This window comes from Peromyscus maniculatus, chromosome 1 (genome assembly GCF_049852395.1).
Source record: "Peromyscus maniculatus bairdii isolate BWxNUB_F1_BW_parent chromosome 1, HU_Pman_BW_mat_3.1, whole genome shotgun sequence".
Taxonomy (NCBI): Eukaryota; Metazoa; Chordata; class Mammalia; order Rodentia; family Cricetidae; genus Peromyscus; species Peromyscus maniculatus.
Window position 1 is genome coordinate 19,954,041 of NC_134852.1, and position 20,120 is coordinate 19,974,160.

The following is a 20,120-nucleotide window of genomic DNA, read 5'->3' on the forward strand; positions in this document are numbered from 1 at the left end:
TCTCCAGAAAGCAAGTGAGAGAGCAGAATCAAGACTTTAGTAGTAGTAGGCAGATAAAAATGTACCCAATTAACATGGCCCAAAGTTTTTTCTAAGTAGCTGAAGTACATTGTTTGGGAAGTTTTAAGCTGAGAGCATGATGGCAAATTTGTTGTTTGAATGTACACTAATTAATTATAAAGTGATTGTTTTTGAATTTTATATAGAGCTATGTTTAAATTTTGCTCTATTTACCATAAAAATCAAGCACTTGTTTAAGTATTGATTAGGTGAGTGGGAAGTGGAGAATGTCCGCCATATAATGGCCAATACTTCCCGAAATTGAATCAGCATTGGCTTAAGTGATTTGTGTATATAATATTAACCATTAGTGGGGCTAATGTTCATCCCTTATGGTAAAAATTTCCACTGATATTGGGTCAATGGGTGTTGATTGTTTAAAGTAGGAACAGAGAATGCAAAATGTTCCTTATCATCAGGATGTAAAGGAATAGAGAAAAAGCAGTCTTTTAAGTCAATCATAATAATGTAATGTTCTTGAGGAATCATAGCAGGCCCTGGCTGTAGGGCCACCATTGTTTTCATAGTCATATTTATGCCCCTAAGATCATATAACAGTCAAATTTTATTCTTTGAACCATACAATGGTGGTGCATGCCTTTAATCCCAGCATTCCAGGAGGCAGAAGCAGGCTCTCTTCGTTTGAGACCAGTTTGGTCTACAGAGTGAGTTCCAAGACATCCAGGGCTAATCGGAGAAACCCTGTCTCAAAAAAAAATTATTCTTTGCCCTTTTATGAATTACAAAAATAGTTGAGTCCAAGGATTAACTGAAGGTTCTATATGTCCTAGTTGCAACTATTCCTTTACTTGAAGTCGGGCCAGTTTTAAATTTTTGTCATGAAGGGGACATTGATCAATCCATACTAGGTCATCAGAGATCCACTGAAGTTATAAAGGCTGTATGAATGGCCCTTGATCAATGACCCCAGTTAGAGGAGCTACACTTTCTTGAATTATAATGATCAGATGATTTATTAGTAGCAATAGTAATTACTGCTTGCATTTGTTGTAATATATCTCTTCCTCACAGATTTTATAAAAGTTCCCAGACAATGTAAGGCTGCACAGTGCCAGAAGAATCTTTATCAGTCCAAATTAAGACATTGGTACTTTTTAAAGAATCCTATTGGCCTCCAATACCTTGTAAAGGTGGGCCACTAGACATTGACCAGTGTGGGGCCATTGCTCTTGAGAAATAACTGAATGATCAGCCCCAGTGTCTAAAATAACAGTGGCTCTCAACCTTCCTAATGCTGCAAACCTTTAATACAGTTATTTATGTTATGGTGACCTTCAACCATAAAATTATTTCATTGCTACTTCATAACTGCAATTTTGCTACTATTATGCATCTAATGTAAATATTTTACATGCAGGATACCTGATATTCAACCCACAGTTGAGAATCACTGCTCTAAAGGACTAGTCTTCAGTGTATAAGCTCATCCTATGTCCAACAGCTGAGAATGGTCTTGTCCATAAAGCTAATGAACTTAATTCCATTTGCATTAGATCCTATTGTTCCTCCTAAATGACCAGAAACTGATTTTAAGCCTGGTTCATTTCTTGTTGTCTGAGTCAATTCCCCCCACCTTGATTCTAGGGCTGGATGATTCTTCTTCTAGGTATCCCCCTTAGGAGTTTAAAGGCTTACTATCCTTATCAAATTTGGATCAACATTCCTTAACCCAAAGTTTTCCCTTTTTATGTCATGAGCAAAGGTGAGGGACAGGATTGCTGGATTTTTTACATTCATTTTTCCAATGTCCTTTATTTCTGCATTCAAAGCAAGGTCCTTTTTGAAAAGTTATTTGAATGGCTGCTGCGGCATGAAAGGGGCTGCCAATCTCTTGAGTGACCGTTACCCAGTTAGAAAAATCACCATATTCACTGGCACTGTGGCAGCTCTACTCTCTTCAGTGGCTCCATCAAGCTCGAGCTGCCTGATCAGGATTATTACCAGGAAAGTTTTCACCAAATTGTGCTGTGCCAATGAAAGAGCCAATCCAGCCTGAACTAGTTTCGGACGCATGCATAAGAAGGCAAAACTGTAACCTTTTAGGGAGAACTTCCTATTTACTACCTTATGCCTATGCATAATTGGGCACATGTATGATTAATATCATATGCATGCATATCCCTAAAAAAATTATGTGGGGGTCAGACTTCCGAAGTTTGATCCAACACCAGCTACTTAGTCATGTTGAACTGAACTACCTTTTTGCTTCCCTCGGATACTCTGCTCTCTGTAGTGGTTGCAGAGACACACACACACACACACACACACACACCCGCGCAGTCCTCAAGTCTAATACTTCCCACAGCAAGGCTGTACCCCAAAGAGCACCACCCACTGGAGACCACGTATTCAAATGCCTGAGACTACGGGGAAATTTCTCATTCAAATTACCACATTGCCTGATACTGAGGCAGGCAAGCAAGAGAGGCAGTTTAGTGCCCTGGGACACTCATTTGATTTGGGGTTTGCACACGCACTCCTCTTGTAATAATGCACTTGGCAGCCTAGGTCCTTCAGTTGTACATACTATACACACACACCACTCTCTGAACAATGCACCTAGAAACCTCAGAACCCATCTCTGTCTGCATCAGGCTACACATACTTCCATCTAACAATGATACATGTTTCCCTGCCCTTGGAACTGTTCAAATTAGACAGTTTTAAAGTTCAAGAATACTCTCAACGTATCTGTGTATGAAGAATGAAAGAGCCAGTCCAGCCTGAACTAGTTTCGGATGCATGCACAAGAAGGCAAAACTGTAACCTTTTAGGGAGAACTTCCTATTTACCACCTTATGCCTATGCATAATTGGGCACATGTATGATTAAAATCATATGCATTATATGCCAGGCGGTGGTGGCGCACGCCTTTAATCTCAGCACTCGGGAGGCAGAGCCAGGCAGATCTCTGTGAGTTCGAGGCCAGCCTGGGCTACCAAGTGAGTCCCAGGAAAGGCTCAAAGCTACACAGAGAAACCCTGTCTCAAAAAACCAAATAAATAAATAAATAAATAAATAAATAAATAAATAAATAAATAAAATCATATGCATTATAAAGGGACATGCATGGTAGAGAAAATGAATAGATGACCTAATCTATCAATCAAAGTAGAGAATCACCCAAACTACATCCCTAGTAACCGGCACCACCTTCCCTTGAGTCCCATAAAAGGAAGTCCTGAACAATAATCTGGACACTGAGAACCTTCGCTCACATGACCCACTGTCAATCTTGAATAGTGTATCCTACACAATCTATAATATCACTTTGCTACAAATGAAATTATCTTATTTCTTGTGTTTCTGTGAACTTCTATTTTCAATTCTTTGGAAAAGAGGCCAAGGACCAGGAAATAGCAAATCCAGACCCTGAGCACCAGTTGTAATACTACTGTTACTGTCAGAACCACGCGTGTGGGGACCCACGTGTGTGGGGACTGGTGGGGACGATGCCAGAACAAAGTTAAGTACGGGGATGAAGGGAGGGAGAGCGAAAAGTCAGGATGAGATTGAAAGGATGTCATCAGGACATGCTGTTTTCTGGGACTGTAGCTCCATAATAGATCACTTGCCTCTCATGCATGAAGATGTAGGTTCAATATTCAGTACTGGGGGGAGTGGAGGAGGGGCAGGGCCTGCTGTTCCATACCTGCTGCTCTCTGTCTCTTTAAGGGTGTAGTTTATTTTTCTGTCTTTTCCCACTACATCATCAGCCTGGTGAATACTAGCAAGTACTCATTTGCTTTTCTTTTGTTCCTTTTTTTATTTTATTTTATTTATTTATTTTTTAGATAAGGTCTCTCTATGTAGTTCTAATTGCCTGGAACTCACTATGCAGACCAGGTTAGCCTCAAACTCACAGAGTTCTGCCTGCCTTTTAGAGGTGTGCACCGCCACCCCAGTCCTTTTCTTTCCTACTTGTACCTAGTCCTTAGTTTGAAGGAAAAAAAAGTGTGTGTGTGTGTGTGTGTGTGTGTGTGTGTGTGTGTGTGTGTGTGTGATATGTTTTCTCCTTCTTTCGTCTTCCATCTCCCAACTCCCCACCCCTCGGAGTGCAGCCTTCAACATGCTGTTTTGCAAAGCGTGAACTCACGGATCCTATTGCTTCCATCTCTTAAACGCTGGGATTACGGGTGTACCTTTTGTAAACCCCTCGAGGCACACGAATGGCCTGGCCACTCCCCCTGAGGACTTCCAACTGTCAGGTTCCACCCAGAGAACACTCTAACTACCCTAACGGCGGGACCCAGTCCCCCTCCCCTCTCCCCCCCCCCCCCCATCCCGAGTAAAAGCCCAAGCTCTGGACTTGAAATCCCACCAATCCCCACCCTGGAAAGCTTCACCCTGAAAAGTTCCACCCCCACGCCTCCACCCATCTCACTCCCCACCCCACCCCCAAGAAACTCTATATAAAACTCTGCCTTCTGCTCAGTTATCCCCAGTTTCTCGATGAGCAGAAGCATCCACCCTTCTGAAGTTTTTTCCTTCCCAATAAATCTGTGTGAAGTTTGTTGACTCTCTGGTATTCCTTAGCTCCCGACTTCCAGGGTATCTTTTCATCTGTGCTGTAACAATTACACCTTTAAATGGCTGTCTTACCTGAAGAAACGAAATCTGGGAAGCCTCGTTTTTCCCTTTCCGGTCATTAGTCCTTCAAAGCCTGTTATATTAAGAAAGCTCTTAAATGTTCATGTAATTTTGTTTCACGTAAATGTCAGTGTAACCGGAGTACACAGAGTAAAAGGAAGAAATCCCCAGGTCTCTTGTGCATTTAATTCCAGCAGCAAGTCGGATTGACCAATTCTAACAACAAGGCCTTGCTGCCGAGCGTTCCCCTCACTGCTCAGATGCATACGTGCCCTAAACTCAGCCATGAGGGTGAGAGGACGATTTTCAGGGTAACCGGGACCGAGCGATGCCCGCACCCGCAAGTAACGGGATAAAAGCTCGGCTCTGCTAGTACTCGGGCAGGCTCCTTAATCAACAGGACTCCCTCCGACCAGAGGCCAGGACTTCCCCATTGGTCAACCCTGGGCTGGAGGTAGCTCCTATTGGTCCAGTGCTGCGTCTCAGCGCGTGGCCTTCTGGGAGTTGTAGTCTCGGCGTCCCTGGCACTGCCGCCATTGTCCAGCGGGAGGCTGGTCGGGTGGTCCTTACGACGGGGGGTGCGCTTTAGATTAGGGGTCGTCTTGGACGTCGGTTGCTGACCTGTTCGCCCGAGATGGACCCGCAGGACCAAACGGCAACAATGGCGATGGCCTGGCGGCCGCAAGCCACACAACTGAAGGTAACAGTGATGACCGAGTGGACTCCGGGCCCCGCTTCCCCCACGGAATGGCCTGTGACCCCCGGCGCTTTTTTCCACAGGGGAAGCGAACGCAGTGGCTCAACCGCCCAGCCCGGGTCCGAACCCAGTCCCCACCCCCGTCCTCAGTACGCATGCTCCAACCTGCTGTCTCCCTGCTGTGTGTGGGAGGAGAGGGGTGGTCATTTCCCAGAGGACAGGATCGGGGGTTCACCCCCTCTCTGGCCAACCCCTTCCCACACATCCAGAGAGACGTGTCTCAGTGATGACAGGTGGCTGGCTGGCTGGCTGGCGTTACAAAGCACCCACATTGCCGATACGGTCCTCAGGACACGTCCTAAAGCGTAGTAGAATCAACAGACTTTCGGGGCATGTCAGTACCATGAAGGCCCCTATTTTGCAAATAAGGCATAATAACTTCATGAGGGCACAGGCACCAAGTTAGTAAGATAAGAGTAACTCCAAGGGTCACCCCCTGCGGGGCCGTGGGAAAACCGTGGTAGGTAGGGCTGCCAGTGTTTGCCAAGCGTTTGGTCATCGAAGTTCCAGTACTTTGTAGACAAACTGGCTGCTTATTACTGTTCTCCACAGTCCACCTAACAAAAGCCAAAACTAATTCATATGTAAGTTCTGCAACTTTGAAATTACGTATTTGGGGGGAGGGTATTGGTTTGCTTAAGGGGAGATTTGCATTGTTTTACATCTTGTGTACAAAATGGGCTTATTGAAAGTCTTAGATTGCAGATGATCAGGTTCATGTTATTTTAGTTTTCTATGAAATGTGACCATTGTGGAGAACTGAGGCCTGCCAACAGCCATATGAATGAGCCGTGGTGAAGGTGGATTCCCCAGCCCCAGTCAAGTCTCAGGTGACAGCCATTAGGCTGGCAGTTTGTCAGGGAATAAGCAATATGAAAGACATTAGAAGAAGTGTATTTAGTCTCTTTCCGTGTAACAAATGGCACACAAAATGTAATGACCTGAAATAAATACTACTTCACAATGTCTGATAGGTAGGAACCCAAGAGTGACTTAGCTCATGGGTCTGCCCTAGGCCCTTAAAGTTACAGTCCAGATGACAGCCAAACAGTTATTACTTGAGACTTGACAAGGCCTAGAAGACCCACCTTCAAGATGACTCATTCACATAGCTGTTGGCAGGAGGATTCAGTGTTTCCTCCACCGTGGAAGTACTTAGGCCTCACAGTGTAGCGTGTGGTTTTCTGTAGAGCAGTGATCCAGGAGATGGCAAGGTAGAAGCTCTGTTATGACCTCAGCTCAGACTTTACACTGTCACTTCCACAGTATCCTATCGGTCATACAGGCCAACACAGCTACCTGCAAGTCAGGGCATAACTGAGGGGCCATTTTAGAGGCTAGCCACCACAGGAGCAAGGACCAAAAATGGAGGCCTTTGATGTCCGGCACATTAGTTTCCTGTGGCTGTTATAATAAGGCACTACAAACGCTGTGGCTAAAGACAGTGTACATTCTAAGCCGAGCACGGTGGCACATGTTTATAATCCCAGCACCACATGAGAGGCTGAGGCAGGAAGATGATAAATTCAAGGCGAGGCTGGACAACAACAACAACAACAAGACACATTCTAGAAATGAGCACCACGGAGCAGAGCCTCACTTCTACCAAGTTTCTAGAGGAGGGTGTCTGTTGATTAACTTTTCCAGTTATAAGAGCTGTAGCCCTGGCACTCCTTGCCTTTTGTCCAGCTTCAATCAGCAATGTAGCGTTGCTTAAGTGATCACATTGCCTTCTGACATCTTGAATCTCATGCCTATCTCCTAAATATGTGATTGCATTTAGGGCCCACGTGGATAACATATACATGTTCTGTTGTCTTTATCACGTCTGCAAAGTACATGTTACTGTCATAAAATTCGTAAGTTTCAGGAGCGAAGACCTGGATATCCTTGGGGGAGTAGTCATCCTTTATTATTCAGGGCTGGTATGTAGCTCAGGGGGAAGTGTTTGCCTAGCATGTGTGAAGCCCTGGCACCACTTTAAAAAACAAAACAAAAAACTGGCTGTGGTGGTGCACACCTGCAATCTTGGGAGCTAAAAGCAGGAGAATCAGAAGTTCAGGGTCGCCTTTGGCTATATATCGTGTCTGAGGCAAACCTGAGATACTTAAAATGCTGTCTCAGGAGGAAAAAGATGGTTTAAGGGTTAAGAGGGCCTGGGAGATGGCTCAGTGGTCAGAGTTCTTGCTGCACAAGGGGGAGGACTGTGGTTCAGATCCTCAGAAGCCATACAGATGCTGGTTGGGCGTGGTGGCCCAGCTGTGATCCGGTCTCGGAAGACTGACGGGACCCCCAAAGTAAGCTGGCTGTTGAGACTCACAATATCAGTAAGCTCTGGATTTGATGGAGAGACCTGCTCAGTGAGTAAGGTGGTAGAACAAGGGGTGATGATTCTGGACACCAACACTGGGCCTCCATGCATACGCATGTTCAGACATACTCTCCCTCGTGTGCCTACACACAGGTGCGTCACACACATGAAAATGGGAAAGGGAGGGAAGGTGTCGAGAAGAACTGGTACAGGGCTGGAAAGAACCACTTAGACATAGGATAGGATGCTAAGAGCTGAGCTAAAATAGTGGGTTAAAAAAGGGGGGGTAAGCCAGGCAGGGGTGGCGCACACCTTTAATCCCAGCACTCGGGAGGCAGAGGCAGGTGGATGATCTCTGTGGATTTGAGGATAGCCTAGGCTACAGAGTGAGTTCCAGGACAGACTGCAAATCTCCACAGAGATACCCTGTCTCAAAAAAAAAAAAAGTAAATGAGAAAGAAACGAGAAAATGTGGAAGTCAGGGCTACACAGAGAAACATTGTCTCAAAAAACCAAAAATAGGGGGTGGGATGGGGATGTGGACCTGATGATCAGATAACAGACAATGCTGACAAGACCTGGTCATCAGTAAAAGAATGTGTGGAGATCTGATCACCCGAGGCTGTCCTCTGGCCTCCACACACACACACACACATGCATACACTCAAATACTCATAAACATACTCAAAGAACAAAAAAAAACCTAGTTACCATTTCTTTAGGTCATTAACTTGCATGTCAGTGGTATAGCCAGGTCTGTCTGGTCTGCTGTGATTGTTTTTGTTGATCCTGCCGAAAGTTCTCATATTGTCATGGTAGCCCGTACCTACCTATAGTGACCCATAGGCTCCCAGTGAGACCTGAGGAGAATCATGCAGAGTGTACATTTTCTCAGGACCCCTGCCTGCCTGTTTTCTCCCATCCTTCCTCTTCCACAGAGGTAGATGGTCCGACTAATGGAGAATATGTGTGATGTTTCAGGAGCCGGTGACTTTCCGAGATGTGGCTGTGGACTTTACCCAAGAGGAGTGGGGGCAGCTGGACCCTACCCAGAGGACTCTGTATCGTGATGTGATGCTGGAGACCTTTGGGCATCTTCTTTCTGTGGGTAAGGCCCGCTTCTCAGACCGAGCTATGCTTATGGGCCTCTGGTATGGGGCTCTAACTTATCCTCGTATGCTGATGGACACACTTGTTGGGAGGAGGCTGCCCTTCCTGTCACCGAGCAAAACCCTCACGTGCTTAGAAGGTGCCCACATGTCCTGATGGTCAAGAGCATGAGGTGCAGCCTGGGTTTGTTTGTCCTAGAGCAGCCTTCAAGCTCCTGAGTCTTTTCCTATTTCCAGGTCCTGATCTTCCCAAACCGGCAGTTATCTCCCAGCTGGAGCAAGGTGCTGAGCTCTGGGTGGCAGAGAGGGGAGGCAGCCGAGCCTGCCATCCAGGTAAGAACCCCACCAAGTGGATGCCCCAACTGGGGAAATTCCAGGAGGTCACTGGAGGTGCACTTCTGGAAAGAATGATGTTTCAGGGCCCTCAGAACCATCCCTTTCTTAAGAGGTTCACAGAAGTTTGCATCATCGTACTCCCAGCTCTGACTGATTATAGCCAAAGATACAGAGCAAAACCTGTGAAGGGAAAAGGCTTCAGGGAGCAAAGTCTGGAACAGTGGTTCTCAGCCTTCCTAATGCTGTGACCCTTTAACACCTCATGTTGTGGTGACCCCCAATCATAAAATTATTTCCTTTGTTACTTCATAACTGTCATTGGCTACTGTTATCAATCATAGTGTAAACAGCTGATATGTCCAGTGGCCTTAGGTGACCCCCCCACCAAGGGTTTGTGACCCACAGGTTCAGAACCACTGGATAGAACCAGGCATGAGTTTCTAGTTCTTCAGTGTGTGGAGTCAGACAGAATGTGCCCAGTCCCCCAGCAGGGAGCTGTGATAGTACACGAGCACTGTTGTCTCCAGAGAAGATGACAGGATTTCTCCTGGGGGCATCCTCTGCCTTGTACGTACCATGATTCTGGTGCTTGAAATAAGCCACAACAGTAGAGCACTGAACTTTTCTTACCAATTAGGCTGGTGGGAACCCACCCCAAATCTAAGTTCCCTAATACTCCCTAAGGCCAGCCTGTGAGCAGATGTCTCTAAGACTGTCAGCTTGCCCAAGGTGCCCCATGGCTTCATCCTCCTGTGCTCACAAAAGCCATTCTTCCTCTCCAGCAGTGAGAGGCCCGCCTTGCTTGCGTTTCTGCTCCATCTTCCTTGCTAGGCCACTTCCATTCTCATCAGCCTTCACAGCAGCCTCTTCCTGGTTTTCATCCCAGTGGTCCATTCAGTTCTTGCATATTAGATTCTGTAAACCTGTCCCTCATACCCTTCTGCTAGTCTGTTACCAGAAAGGATTCTATTTAGGTATTAAAAACTTGGCCAGATGTGGTGATGCATGCCTTTCATCCCAGCATTCTGGAGGCAGAAACAAGTGGATCTCTGAGAGTTCAAAGCCAGCCTGGTCTACATAATGAGATCCAGGCAAGCTAGGGATATAGAGATGATAGAGATAGAGATAGAGATGATAGATAGAGATATAGATATTAACATCGTGCCTCAAAAACAAAACAAAAAAACTTAAAGCCGTGTGAAGACAAGTTCAGAAGAAAAGGAAAGTATTATTTTTAAAAAGCAGGACCGCTGACTTAGCTGGTTCTGGTGCTGACTTGGCATCTTAGAGCTATGCTAGCGTTGATGGTTCTGTGTTGCTTAGGGTTACAGTGTGACTACAGCAGCTCCAGCCATCACATCCACGCTCCAGGTGAGAAGGAAGGAGAGTGGTGGGAACAGCAGCACCAGGTATCTGCCCCCTTGTCTCAAAACTCTTTGGTCAGGACTAGATTACTTGCTCTTTTCCTGACCCTGTTTCCTGGGGAGAATGGGAAGGAAAGGTCTAAGTTACATAATTAGATGGGGCCGATGCATTGGTATGCTGACAGCTGGATTGCGTATGGAATGGCAGCAGTCTGCGGATACACCCATTCAAATGCTTCTGGTGCCATCCCAGGCTTCAGAGAGACACATTCACCTCTGTGACGAGGTGGGGCCCTGACTCTCAGGTTGGCGAGTCTGTGGCAGACCCACTTCTCCTTCCTGTATTGGTTGTTGCCAAGGTTGCTTCCATCTTATTTTCCAGGAGCAAATCTGCCTCGTCTGGACAAGTGCCTTTCACTAACAGGCTTATGCTACCACTGAATCTAGGTTTTAAAGTAACTGAGCCTTAACTGGCTCACACAGCAGGTGTGGCATCAAAATTGTTATAGAGTTTAAAGAACTTAATATTTAGACCATTATAGATGTCCTAGAAGCTAAGGGCTTCCCGTTAAAATGGAAACATACTTTGCATTAATACTTTCTTTGTATAGGTGTTCTACAGCTACTGTAGCAAAGTACTGTGACAAAGTGGATGGGGAAAAATGTGGCTGATTATGATGGTGAATTCCTGTAATCCCAGGAACTCTGCAGGAAAGCCCCTGCATTAGTAAAACTGTATCCAAAAAAAAAAAAAAAAAAAAAAAGCCCACAAATTCATTCATTTATTTTCTCATATCTGTGGAAGCTGGAGACCAAAGTGGTTCATCAAGCCTGACCCCTGGCAGTTGCAGGAGGAGTTGTTTCCTTGTCTCTCCTAGGGTCTAGAGGCTGCCCAATACTGTGGCCTACAGGGCCCTCTTCAGAGCATACCGCTCAGCTCTGTTCCCATCATCACATGTTCATCTCTGACTCTACCTCACCTGCCTTTCCTACATGGAGCCTCTTGGTGATATTTAGAATCCAAAGATAATTGCACACTTTTAAGAGTCTTAATTTGGGCCTAAAGAGATGGCCTACCAGTTAAGAGCACTTTCTGCTCTTGAAAAAACACAACAACAACCAAAAAAAAAAAAACCCTGAATTTGCATCCATGTCAGGTAGCTCACCAGCTACCTATAACTCTAGCTCCAGGGGATCTGTTGCTTTCTTCTGACCTTGGGTCCCTGCACAGATGTGACATCATTCACATACAGACAAATTAATAAATAAATATCATAATTTTTGGAATTCTTAATTTAACTATATCTATAATATCCTCTTTGCCATGTAGCATCACACATTTACAGGGTCCAAGGACTGGGATGTGGTTATCCTTGAGAGGCCATCATTCAGCTTACCACATACTTTATTCAACAAGAGAGTAATTTTTCTTTTGTTTTAAAGGGAAGGAATGCTCATCCATGACCCCTTCCCAGTGCAGCCATGTGATTTGGTGGGCTAGGTAACCAGTGAGGTGAGCCCCTCTGCCTGTTGCATCTTGCTTTGTTTTTTACTGTTTTCTTCCCGTAGTTACTTGGCTTCACCTGGTCAACTCTAGTCTCAACCCTTCCTCTTACCACCGTTTCTCACTGGAGGCACTGTGGCTTCCTAAACAGCAGGATCAGTTGTTTGAGGTGTGGGTGACTGTGGGGACCCCGGGTGAATTCAGCACTGATGCTTTCAGCTGTTGCTGGCCTGACGTGGTTACAGCAGCTCAGCCCTCAGTCGTGGCCTGAAGTTTCCTACTCAACGCCCTTCCCATTGGTAACACTGGTCTAGACCAGGGTTTTCCCTGAAGCTGCATCTAACAGTATCAGCTCAGGGGTCCATTCAGCAAACATTCCTAAGGATTCACCCACATAATGCCTTTGATGCCAGGAGGGTAGCAGAAAATAAGACAGCCTCAGTCATCTAGGGGTCTGAGAAATGAATAACAATATCAGGAGGTGATGGTTGAAACAAAAATATGCCTGAGAAGCATAGAGTAGATGATGCCCCCAGGACACACAGGAATGCCTCTTTTAGAAGATAACACTGAAGAAGGCAGATGTCCGGAGATACATGCCCCAGGCAGAGAAAGCAGCATGAGCAAAGGAGCATGGGGTATGTTGGGAGGAATAATAAGGAAGCCAGCAGGGAACAGTGAGAGAAGAGGTGAAGTCATTGAGAATGGTGGAGGCAGGGGAGGAGAGCACAGTCTATCATGAGAAGTGATTGGCATGGTGAGCAGAGGGGTAACCAGGGTGGAGAAAAGGGCAGATCTGCCTGGGGTTTTAGAAACAACTTTATTAAGATTCATATACCATAAAACTTTCCCATTTAAAATTAGAGATAGAAGTTCAGTTGTATACATGAAGCCCTAGATGTGATACCCAGTTCAGCAAAACAAACAGAAAACTGCTGTGGGATAATGCTTTTGTACACTGGTTTAATAAAACGCTGATTGGCCAGTAGCCAGACAGGAAGTATAGGCGGGATAAGCAGACAAGGAGAATTCTGGGAAGAGGAAGGCTGAGTCAGGAGATGCCAGCCCGCCATCCAGGGAGCAGCATGTAATGGCACACAGGTAAAGCCACAGAACATGTGATAACGTATAGGTTAACAGAAATGGGCTGAGTTTAAATGTAAGAGCTAGTCAGTGATAGGCCTAAGCTAATGGCCAAGCAGTTTTAAATAATATAAGCTTTTGTGTGTTACTTGGGTCCAAGTGGCTGCAGGATGTCGGGTGAGAGAGATTTGTCCTGACTATGGGCCAGGCAGGACACAGGAATACTTTAGCTGCAGAAAACAAAAGGAAAAAAAAAAAAAAAAAACACCTACTGTGTAATCCAGTGGTGTCGGAGTGTCTTCACAGATTGTGCATCACCAGTATCTACTTCATCACTGTTTGGGTGATTTAAACACCAGGCATTCGTTTCTTACAGTTCTGGAGTCTTTACACTGATTTGGTTCCTGGTAGAGGCCCCTCTCTCATGTGTAGATAGCTGCCTTTTCCTCAGAAGAAGGGAGCAGGGCGGAACTCCAGTGTCCCTTTTTAGAAGGACACTAATCTATCATGAGGGCTCTGTCTTCAAGACCTAATACTTCCCAAAGCCCCATTTCTAAATACCATCGGAGCAGGGATTGGAACTTAAACATACAAATTTTAGAACACAAACAACCAGACCTTAGCTCTCACCACAATAGTTGCTGGTCTACTTGCAGTCACCACCCATCGTCCCTAGATCTTGACAACCATGCATTTGGATTGCCAATGGATTTGCTTGTTTGGAACCTTTCTTAATCAGTGGACTCTTAGTCTGTGACATTTGTGTCTGGCTTCTTTTACTCAGCGTAATGTTTTCAACGTTCCTACATGTTGTATGTATTCATACTTCATTCCTTTTAATTCCACTTAATAGATCATTATTTGTTGGTTTGTTTGTTATAATTCTGGGAATTGAACCTAGGGCCTCATAAATGCTAGGCAAGTACAGTACCACTGAGCTATATTCCCTGTACTCATGTTTCATTCATCAATTGATGGGCATTTGAGTTCTTTCCATTTTGGAGCTATTAAGAGTAGTGCTGCTGTGGACATAAATGTATATAAGTTGTTATGATGTTGCTGTTGTTTGTTTTTCTGTTTCTTATTTTCTTTATATATCTAATGTACATGGTGCTGTTTTATATAAGAATATTTCCATAAGCTATATAATATATTGAGCATATTGCCTTAAAATAAGAAATTTTGTGCAATCACTCGCATCTTACTAAAGCCCCTCTGTGTGCTGTGCAGAGGCAGTAAAGGCTTAGTGCTCGGCCAGCCTCAGTTTCTTGAGCTTTTCTGGGGCCAGGCTCTTGGTTTTCCTTTGAATCCCTCCAACATCGCTGAAACAGATATTTTAAATATTTAGCACCTGTCAGTTCCAGGCACTGACTGGACACTAGTTAAGTTGGAAATTGAATGAATGAACACATGCATGCGTGTTTTAAGCAGATAAGAGGCCTCAAGAATGCTAAGAGGGGCTGGAAAGGTGGCTCAGCAGTTGAGAGCCCTTACTGCTCTTGCAGAGGACCTGGGCACCCACAAGTTGGCTCACAACAACCTATAACTCCAGTTCCAGGGATCCAGTGCCCTCTCTGACTTCACTGAGCTCCTGCATGCACATGTTGCACACACATACACTCAGATAAATGTATGTGTGTGTGTGTGTGTGTGTGTGTGTGTGTGTGTGTGTGTGTGCGTATAAAAAATTTTAATGTTAAGATTGAGCAACAAAGTGAAACATGTTCCTCAATGAAGTCTAATTCTTAATCCCTAAAACCAGTTGTCCATCAGGTGGGCCCAGTGTAATCAAAAGAGTAATTGTAAGAAGCATGAAGGTCACAGCAAGAAAAGGATATGTGGCGACAAAAGCAGAGGTCATTGAGAGAGAGATTTGAAGGTACCACACTACTGACCCCCCAGATTCTTCTGTGGAGCTTCTAGGAAAAACCAGCACCGCTGACATCTGGATTTTAGGCCTTGTAAGATGGCAGGCAGTGTTACTTTTGGTCACTAGGTGATAGGGTTGTAACAGATCCTGCAAGAAACTGGTACATTTTTAATTCATTTCCAGTGCCTGGCCCAGGAGTGAAGCTATGGTTGAGGGCAGGGGTAGTGTCAAGAGGAGAATCAGGACTTACTAGGGCAGGTTGTTAAGATCCTAAGTTAGTGGCAAAGTTCCACGGTATTAGGAACCTGCCCCTCTCCTTGTTTTTCCCTTAACTACTCAGAGCTCTTTGTTTTTCTTTCAGGCTGGATTCTGGGACCTGAAAACCACGCATCACTCAAAGAGCAGGACATCGCTGAGAAGGAATCATTCCCCATTACAGAAAGGGATGGGTTCAAAGGGGCTATTTCTTGTCATTCCATAACAGAGCTAGATCAGAAAAATGATTGCCAGAGTCAGACACTCAAGAAGGACCAGAGTAACATAGGGCAATTAGAAGGCCCCAAAGAAATATCAATTCAAAGTCAAAGCTATGAAAGTCTTGGACTTGGGGGAACCTGTGTTCTTAGCTTAAACACAGATCTATTATCAGATCTTTCTAGAAGAGAACATGGCTATACTGATGGCTCACAAGTTAAAAACTCAGAACATAACCCAGACTTAGTTAGTCAACATAAAGACTCCCCAGCAACACAGCACTTTGATGACAGTGGCTATCAGAAAGCCTTTGATCAGACTATGTCCATTACAGAACTCACAAAAAGTCAGGTGCAAGATAAACCCTATAAATGCACTGATTGTGGGAAGTCGTTTAACCATAATGCACACCTCACAGTGCACAAGAGAATTCATACAGGAGAGAGACCTTACATGTGCAAAGAATGTGGGAAAGCCTTCAGCCAAAACTCCTCCCTTGTTCAACATGAGCGCATCCACACTGGAGACAAGCCCTATAAGTGTGATGAATGCGGGAAGTCTTTTTGCCACAGTACACACCTTACAGTCCATAGGAGAATTCACACTGGAGAGAAACCTTATAGGTGTCAGGACTGTGGAAGGGCCTTCAATCAGAACTCATCCCTAGGGCGCCACAAAAGAACACACACTGGGGAGAAGCCGTACACCTGCAGTGTGTGTGGGAAATCCTTCTCTCGGACCACTTGCCTCTTCTTGCACCTGCGGACTCACACTGAGGAGAGACCGTATGAGTGTAATCACTGTGGGAAGGGCTTCAGGCACAGCTCCTCCCTGGCCCAGCATCAGCGGAAGCATGCTGGTGAGAAACCTTATGAGTGCCGACAGAGGCTGATCTTTGAGCAGACACCAGCTTTAACAAAGCACGAGTGGACAGAAACCCTCAGCTGCGACCCGCCCTTGAGTCAAGAAGAAAGGACTCAACGGAGCGATAGGCCCTTTAAATGTAATCAGTGTGGAAAATGTTTCATTCAGAGTTCTCACCTCATCCGACATCAGATAACCCACAACAGAGAGGAAGCACCACGTGGACGTAGCCGAAGGCGAGAACAGCCCTGTGGACGGGGCTCAAAGCTCGTTCGGAATCCACACTCAAATTCAAGAGAGATCCCTGTGGCCCAAGCAAAGGCAGGACAAGCAAGCAGGGCACTGGCCTTGTTTGACCTTCATGAAATTATGCAGGAGAAAAACCCTGTGCATGTTATTGGGGTAGAAGAACCTTCAATGGGCAATTCTATGCTATTCGACATCAGAGAATCTACATAGGAAACTCTTCAGATAACTGTTGAGTTACTAGGTACAAACATAAGTCCACACATTGTATTGGTGGCAAGAGAAGATGGCATAGTATGAGTGGTGACCTCTGTCTTCGTAAGGAAGTAGTGCCTCCCAAACACTTGAGGTTGGTGATTCTCAAATGTATCAAACTCAGTCCCTGTTTAACAACAGACTTTTTCTTTGTTTTTCTGAGACAAGGTCTCATGGCCAGGCTGGCCTCGAACTCATCATGTATCCAAGAATGACCTTGAATTTCTGATCCTTCTGCCTTCACCTCCCTAATTCTGGGAACGTGGCAAGGTGCCACTCTATCCAGCAACAATAATCTTAAGATGTTTTCTCCATTACCCTAAAATGAGTTTACCAGTAATAAAACCTCTGCACAGGCATAATGTGGAAATAACATATGACCCTTTTTGTAAAAGATGGCAGCTAATTTATAATAGAATGATATGTACTGAGTCAGTATGGTATCTTGCCATGTTCTTATGTGGGCCCATTTTTACCAGGTCAGTGTCCTGTAACTTTCAGACTGGTGCAAGGCACGCCGTTGTCTACAAAAATACCATAAGGAACATTACTATGCCTGAAGTGATTTTTCAGAGTAGTGATGAACTCTTAATGGAAGTTTTGAACAAACAAATACTATTGCATTTGTGGAAAACTCTGCCTAAATTTGAAATATACACAAGGTAATGCTTCTTTCTATATGAATTCAAGTCAGAATCCCAGTTCACATTTCACACAGGTTAAGTCACACATGACTCAGTTCTACATTTCATTGCAGCATGTGTGCCTCCTGTCCTCATTTCAGTAAGTCACCTGACAGAGAAGCATTCACAAAACTCTACAACATTCTCTAAAGGAGTCACAGAGCCTATGGAAACCCCTATCTTGAAATATCTAAGGTTGCTGTTAGTCAGAGGTACCCATCTGCAATAATTTGTCCTCAGAGGACACTTAGTAATGTCTAGAGTCATTTTTATCACAGCAACTTGAAGGATGCTACTGGCATCCAGATGGAGGCCACGGCTACTTACTGTTCAACATACTAAAGTGCCCAGGGCAGCTCCACAATGAATTTTCTAGCCCCAAATATTAATAATACTAAGGTAGAAAAGCCTGATATAAACTCAATCCAAAGGGTTGGGGTGCAGCTCAATAGTAGAACACTTGCTTAGCATGTAGAAGGCCCTGAGTTCAGTCCCCAGTACCAGAGACACAAATAATAGACCATGTTTTCTAGACTGTAAATTGAACAAAGCTGTATTTACAGTCATGTGAATTTGTTCTTAACAAATAGGGCTGGAGAGATGGCTCAGAGGTTAAGAGCACTGGCTGCTTTTCCAGAGGTCCTGAGTTCAATTCCCAGCAATCACCTTGTGGCTCACAACCATCTATAATGAGATCTGATGCCTTCTTCTGGCCTACAGGCAGACATGCAGGCAGAACATTGTATACATAATAAATAAATCTTTTTTTTTTTTTAAGAAAACAAAGAGAGCCATGAATTTATATATACAAAGTAGTGTCTAGTAAACCTTTCACCATTTTGCAATATTTATATTTGGGGTGAAGAATTCTCTTATCTTTCTATATAATCTTTTTGCACTTAAAGGATGAATGATATGTTTTCATTGGATCTCCCACCCACTTCCTCATCCATGTCCTTCCCTGTATTGTTTTCACATCCATCCCAGAAAACTTTTCATTCATCTTTCTGAATATATTTCTAAAGGGCTAAGACTTTAAGTATATATAACCATAACCATATTGATCCACAGGGACAAAGCCATTTGCATAATCACACTAAGCCATCCTTTTGGGGGTTTTGCCATGTTGATGTTTGTTTGGGTCATGCTTCTGGGCTAGAATTTGAATGAAAGCAGTGGCCTTACTTAAATAGGCCAAAAAAAAAAAAATTAGGAAAAGTTATTCTTTTACATCTCAAGGGAAAATACATTATTTATATCTAGCAGATACCATCTAATATCAAGTATTCAGATGTTCCTGGTTGCTTCATAAAGTTTATGTTTTATTCTAACCATAATCTATACAGTGTGTTTGGTTTCTTTCTTAAATCTAGTTGTGCTGATTCTTAGTCTTTTGTTACTTGAATAACTTAAATTTTGTTCCCATCCGATCCATCCTCCTTGCTTTGATGTGGTGGACTGAGTTCTGGTTTGGTGTCAAGCCACTGAGCTCACTAAGGTGGGGGGGAGTGGGGCATAGGTTACGTGACTCCCTTTGTTCTCAAAGCTCCTCTCCCCGCCCCCAACTTTGCAGGAAGTCTCTGCAAAGGACGATTGGAAAGCCTTTCTCTCGGCTGTTAATGTCAGGAAAAGGTAGACATTTTATACAGAGCAAGATATTCTAACAGCCATTTTAACATTCACAGGAAACCCTTATCTAACCGCTTTCCTCCACATGTTCTCTTAAGGAAAAAAAGGGGGTGAGGGAAGTCACCAATCTCTGTCCATGCAGCTCCTGACAAAAAGAACATCTGTTGTTATTTCTGGTTTCTTGGAGAACAAGGGAACCCACTTAACCTAAAAGGAAACAAACTATGGAATGGGTACTACCCATCGCTATAGTCAATGTCTGTGGCCCATGGACGCTGAGTCAAATGCTCCAGATGTGCAGAACAGCTGCTGTTCAGTACACTGCTTTGTGAACGGTCAGCCTGGTTCTTGCCACTCTGTGGGAACTGTCCAGCATTAGAACCCATGGCAATCACAGCTTCTCACATTCGTGTTTGTTTGTCTAAGAACCCCAAAACTGATGGCGTCTCCACTGGAGTATTACCTGGCTTCCAGGATACTTTGGATCAGCCTTTTTGTTAATCTCCAGGGTGCCCACAAGACCCTGTTGATGTCCTGAATTTGCTTCTCTGTACTCAAATTTCCCTCTGGAGCTGGCCTTCCATTTCCCTTGCCAAGTCTGACTTTTCACAGCCACTCAGTTAGACCTTGGCTTGTGTGTCGTCTCTGGCAGCTTTTCATTCACATAGCTAAGGGAAAAATGTCAGCTGGCTGACTTTGTGAAAGTTCTATGAAGCAGTACCATATTCTAAATGAGGAGAAGTAGGCACAGGACATACTACTAATAACCAGAACAAAGGTAACTAGACATGTCACATTTAGAAAGTTATGAAGTCAGACTTTGATATGAGCACCCAGTTTACAGTAGTTGAGACAAGAGTTCAGTGACTCAGGGGGTTGCTGTGCTTCCTTCTGCCTTTTTCTTGTAGCCGTAAACAGACTGATAAAGCCCCAGGCTTTGCATCTGTAATCAACACTGTGAATA

At 44.5% G+C, this 20,120-nt stretch overlaps 2 protein-coding genes across 2 annotated transcripts in view; one reads left to right on the forward strand and one right to left on the reverse strand.

Moving 5' to 3' along the window:
- The window catches only part of Znf329 (zinc finger protein 329), a 69,476-nt gene extending 64,428 nt beyond the window's left edge, over positions 1 to 5,048 (reverse strand). The window contains exon 1 of the mRNA XM_015990356.3: positions 4,684 to 5,048. The gene's annotated coding sequence lies outside the window, so the exon portion shown is untranslated. The remainder of the gene's footprint in view (positions 1 to 4,683) is intronic.
- Positions 5,049 to 5,163: 115 nt separating this feature from the next.
- On the forward strand, positions 5,164 to 18,864 carry Znf8 (zinc finger protein 8). The gene is made up of 4 exons (XM_006997205.4): positions 5,164 to 5,371; positions 8,721 to 8,847; positions 9,086 to 9,181; positions 15,367 to 18,864. The coding sequence occupies exons 1-4, from the start codon at positions 5,306 to 5,308 to the stop codon at positions 16,800 to 16,802; spliced, it is 1,725 nt and encodes a 574-aa protein (XP_006997267.1). The 5' UTR covers positions 5,164 to 5,305; the 3' UTR covers positions 16,803 to 18,864.
- The last annotated feature ends 1,256 nt before the right edge of the window (positions 18,865 to 20,120 follow it).

What these genes read in the sequence shown, in the direction of transcription:
- Znf8 (XM_006997205.4), top strand. Translation starts at nt 5,306, where the DNA reads ATGGACCCGCAGGACCAAACGGCAACAATGGCGATGGCCTGGCGGCCG. An exon ending in TGGGCATCTTCTTTCTGTGG is followed by an intron (nt 8,848 to 9,085) that starts GTAAGGCCCGCT and finishes TCCTATTTCCAG; the next exon opens with GTCCTGATCTTCCCAAACCG. An exon ending in CAGCCGAGCCTGCCATCCAG is followed by an intron (nt 9,182 to 15,366) that starts GTAAGAACCCCA and finishes TTTTTCTTTCAG; the next exon opens with GCTGGATTCTGGGACCTGAA.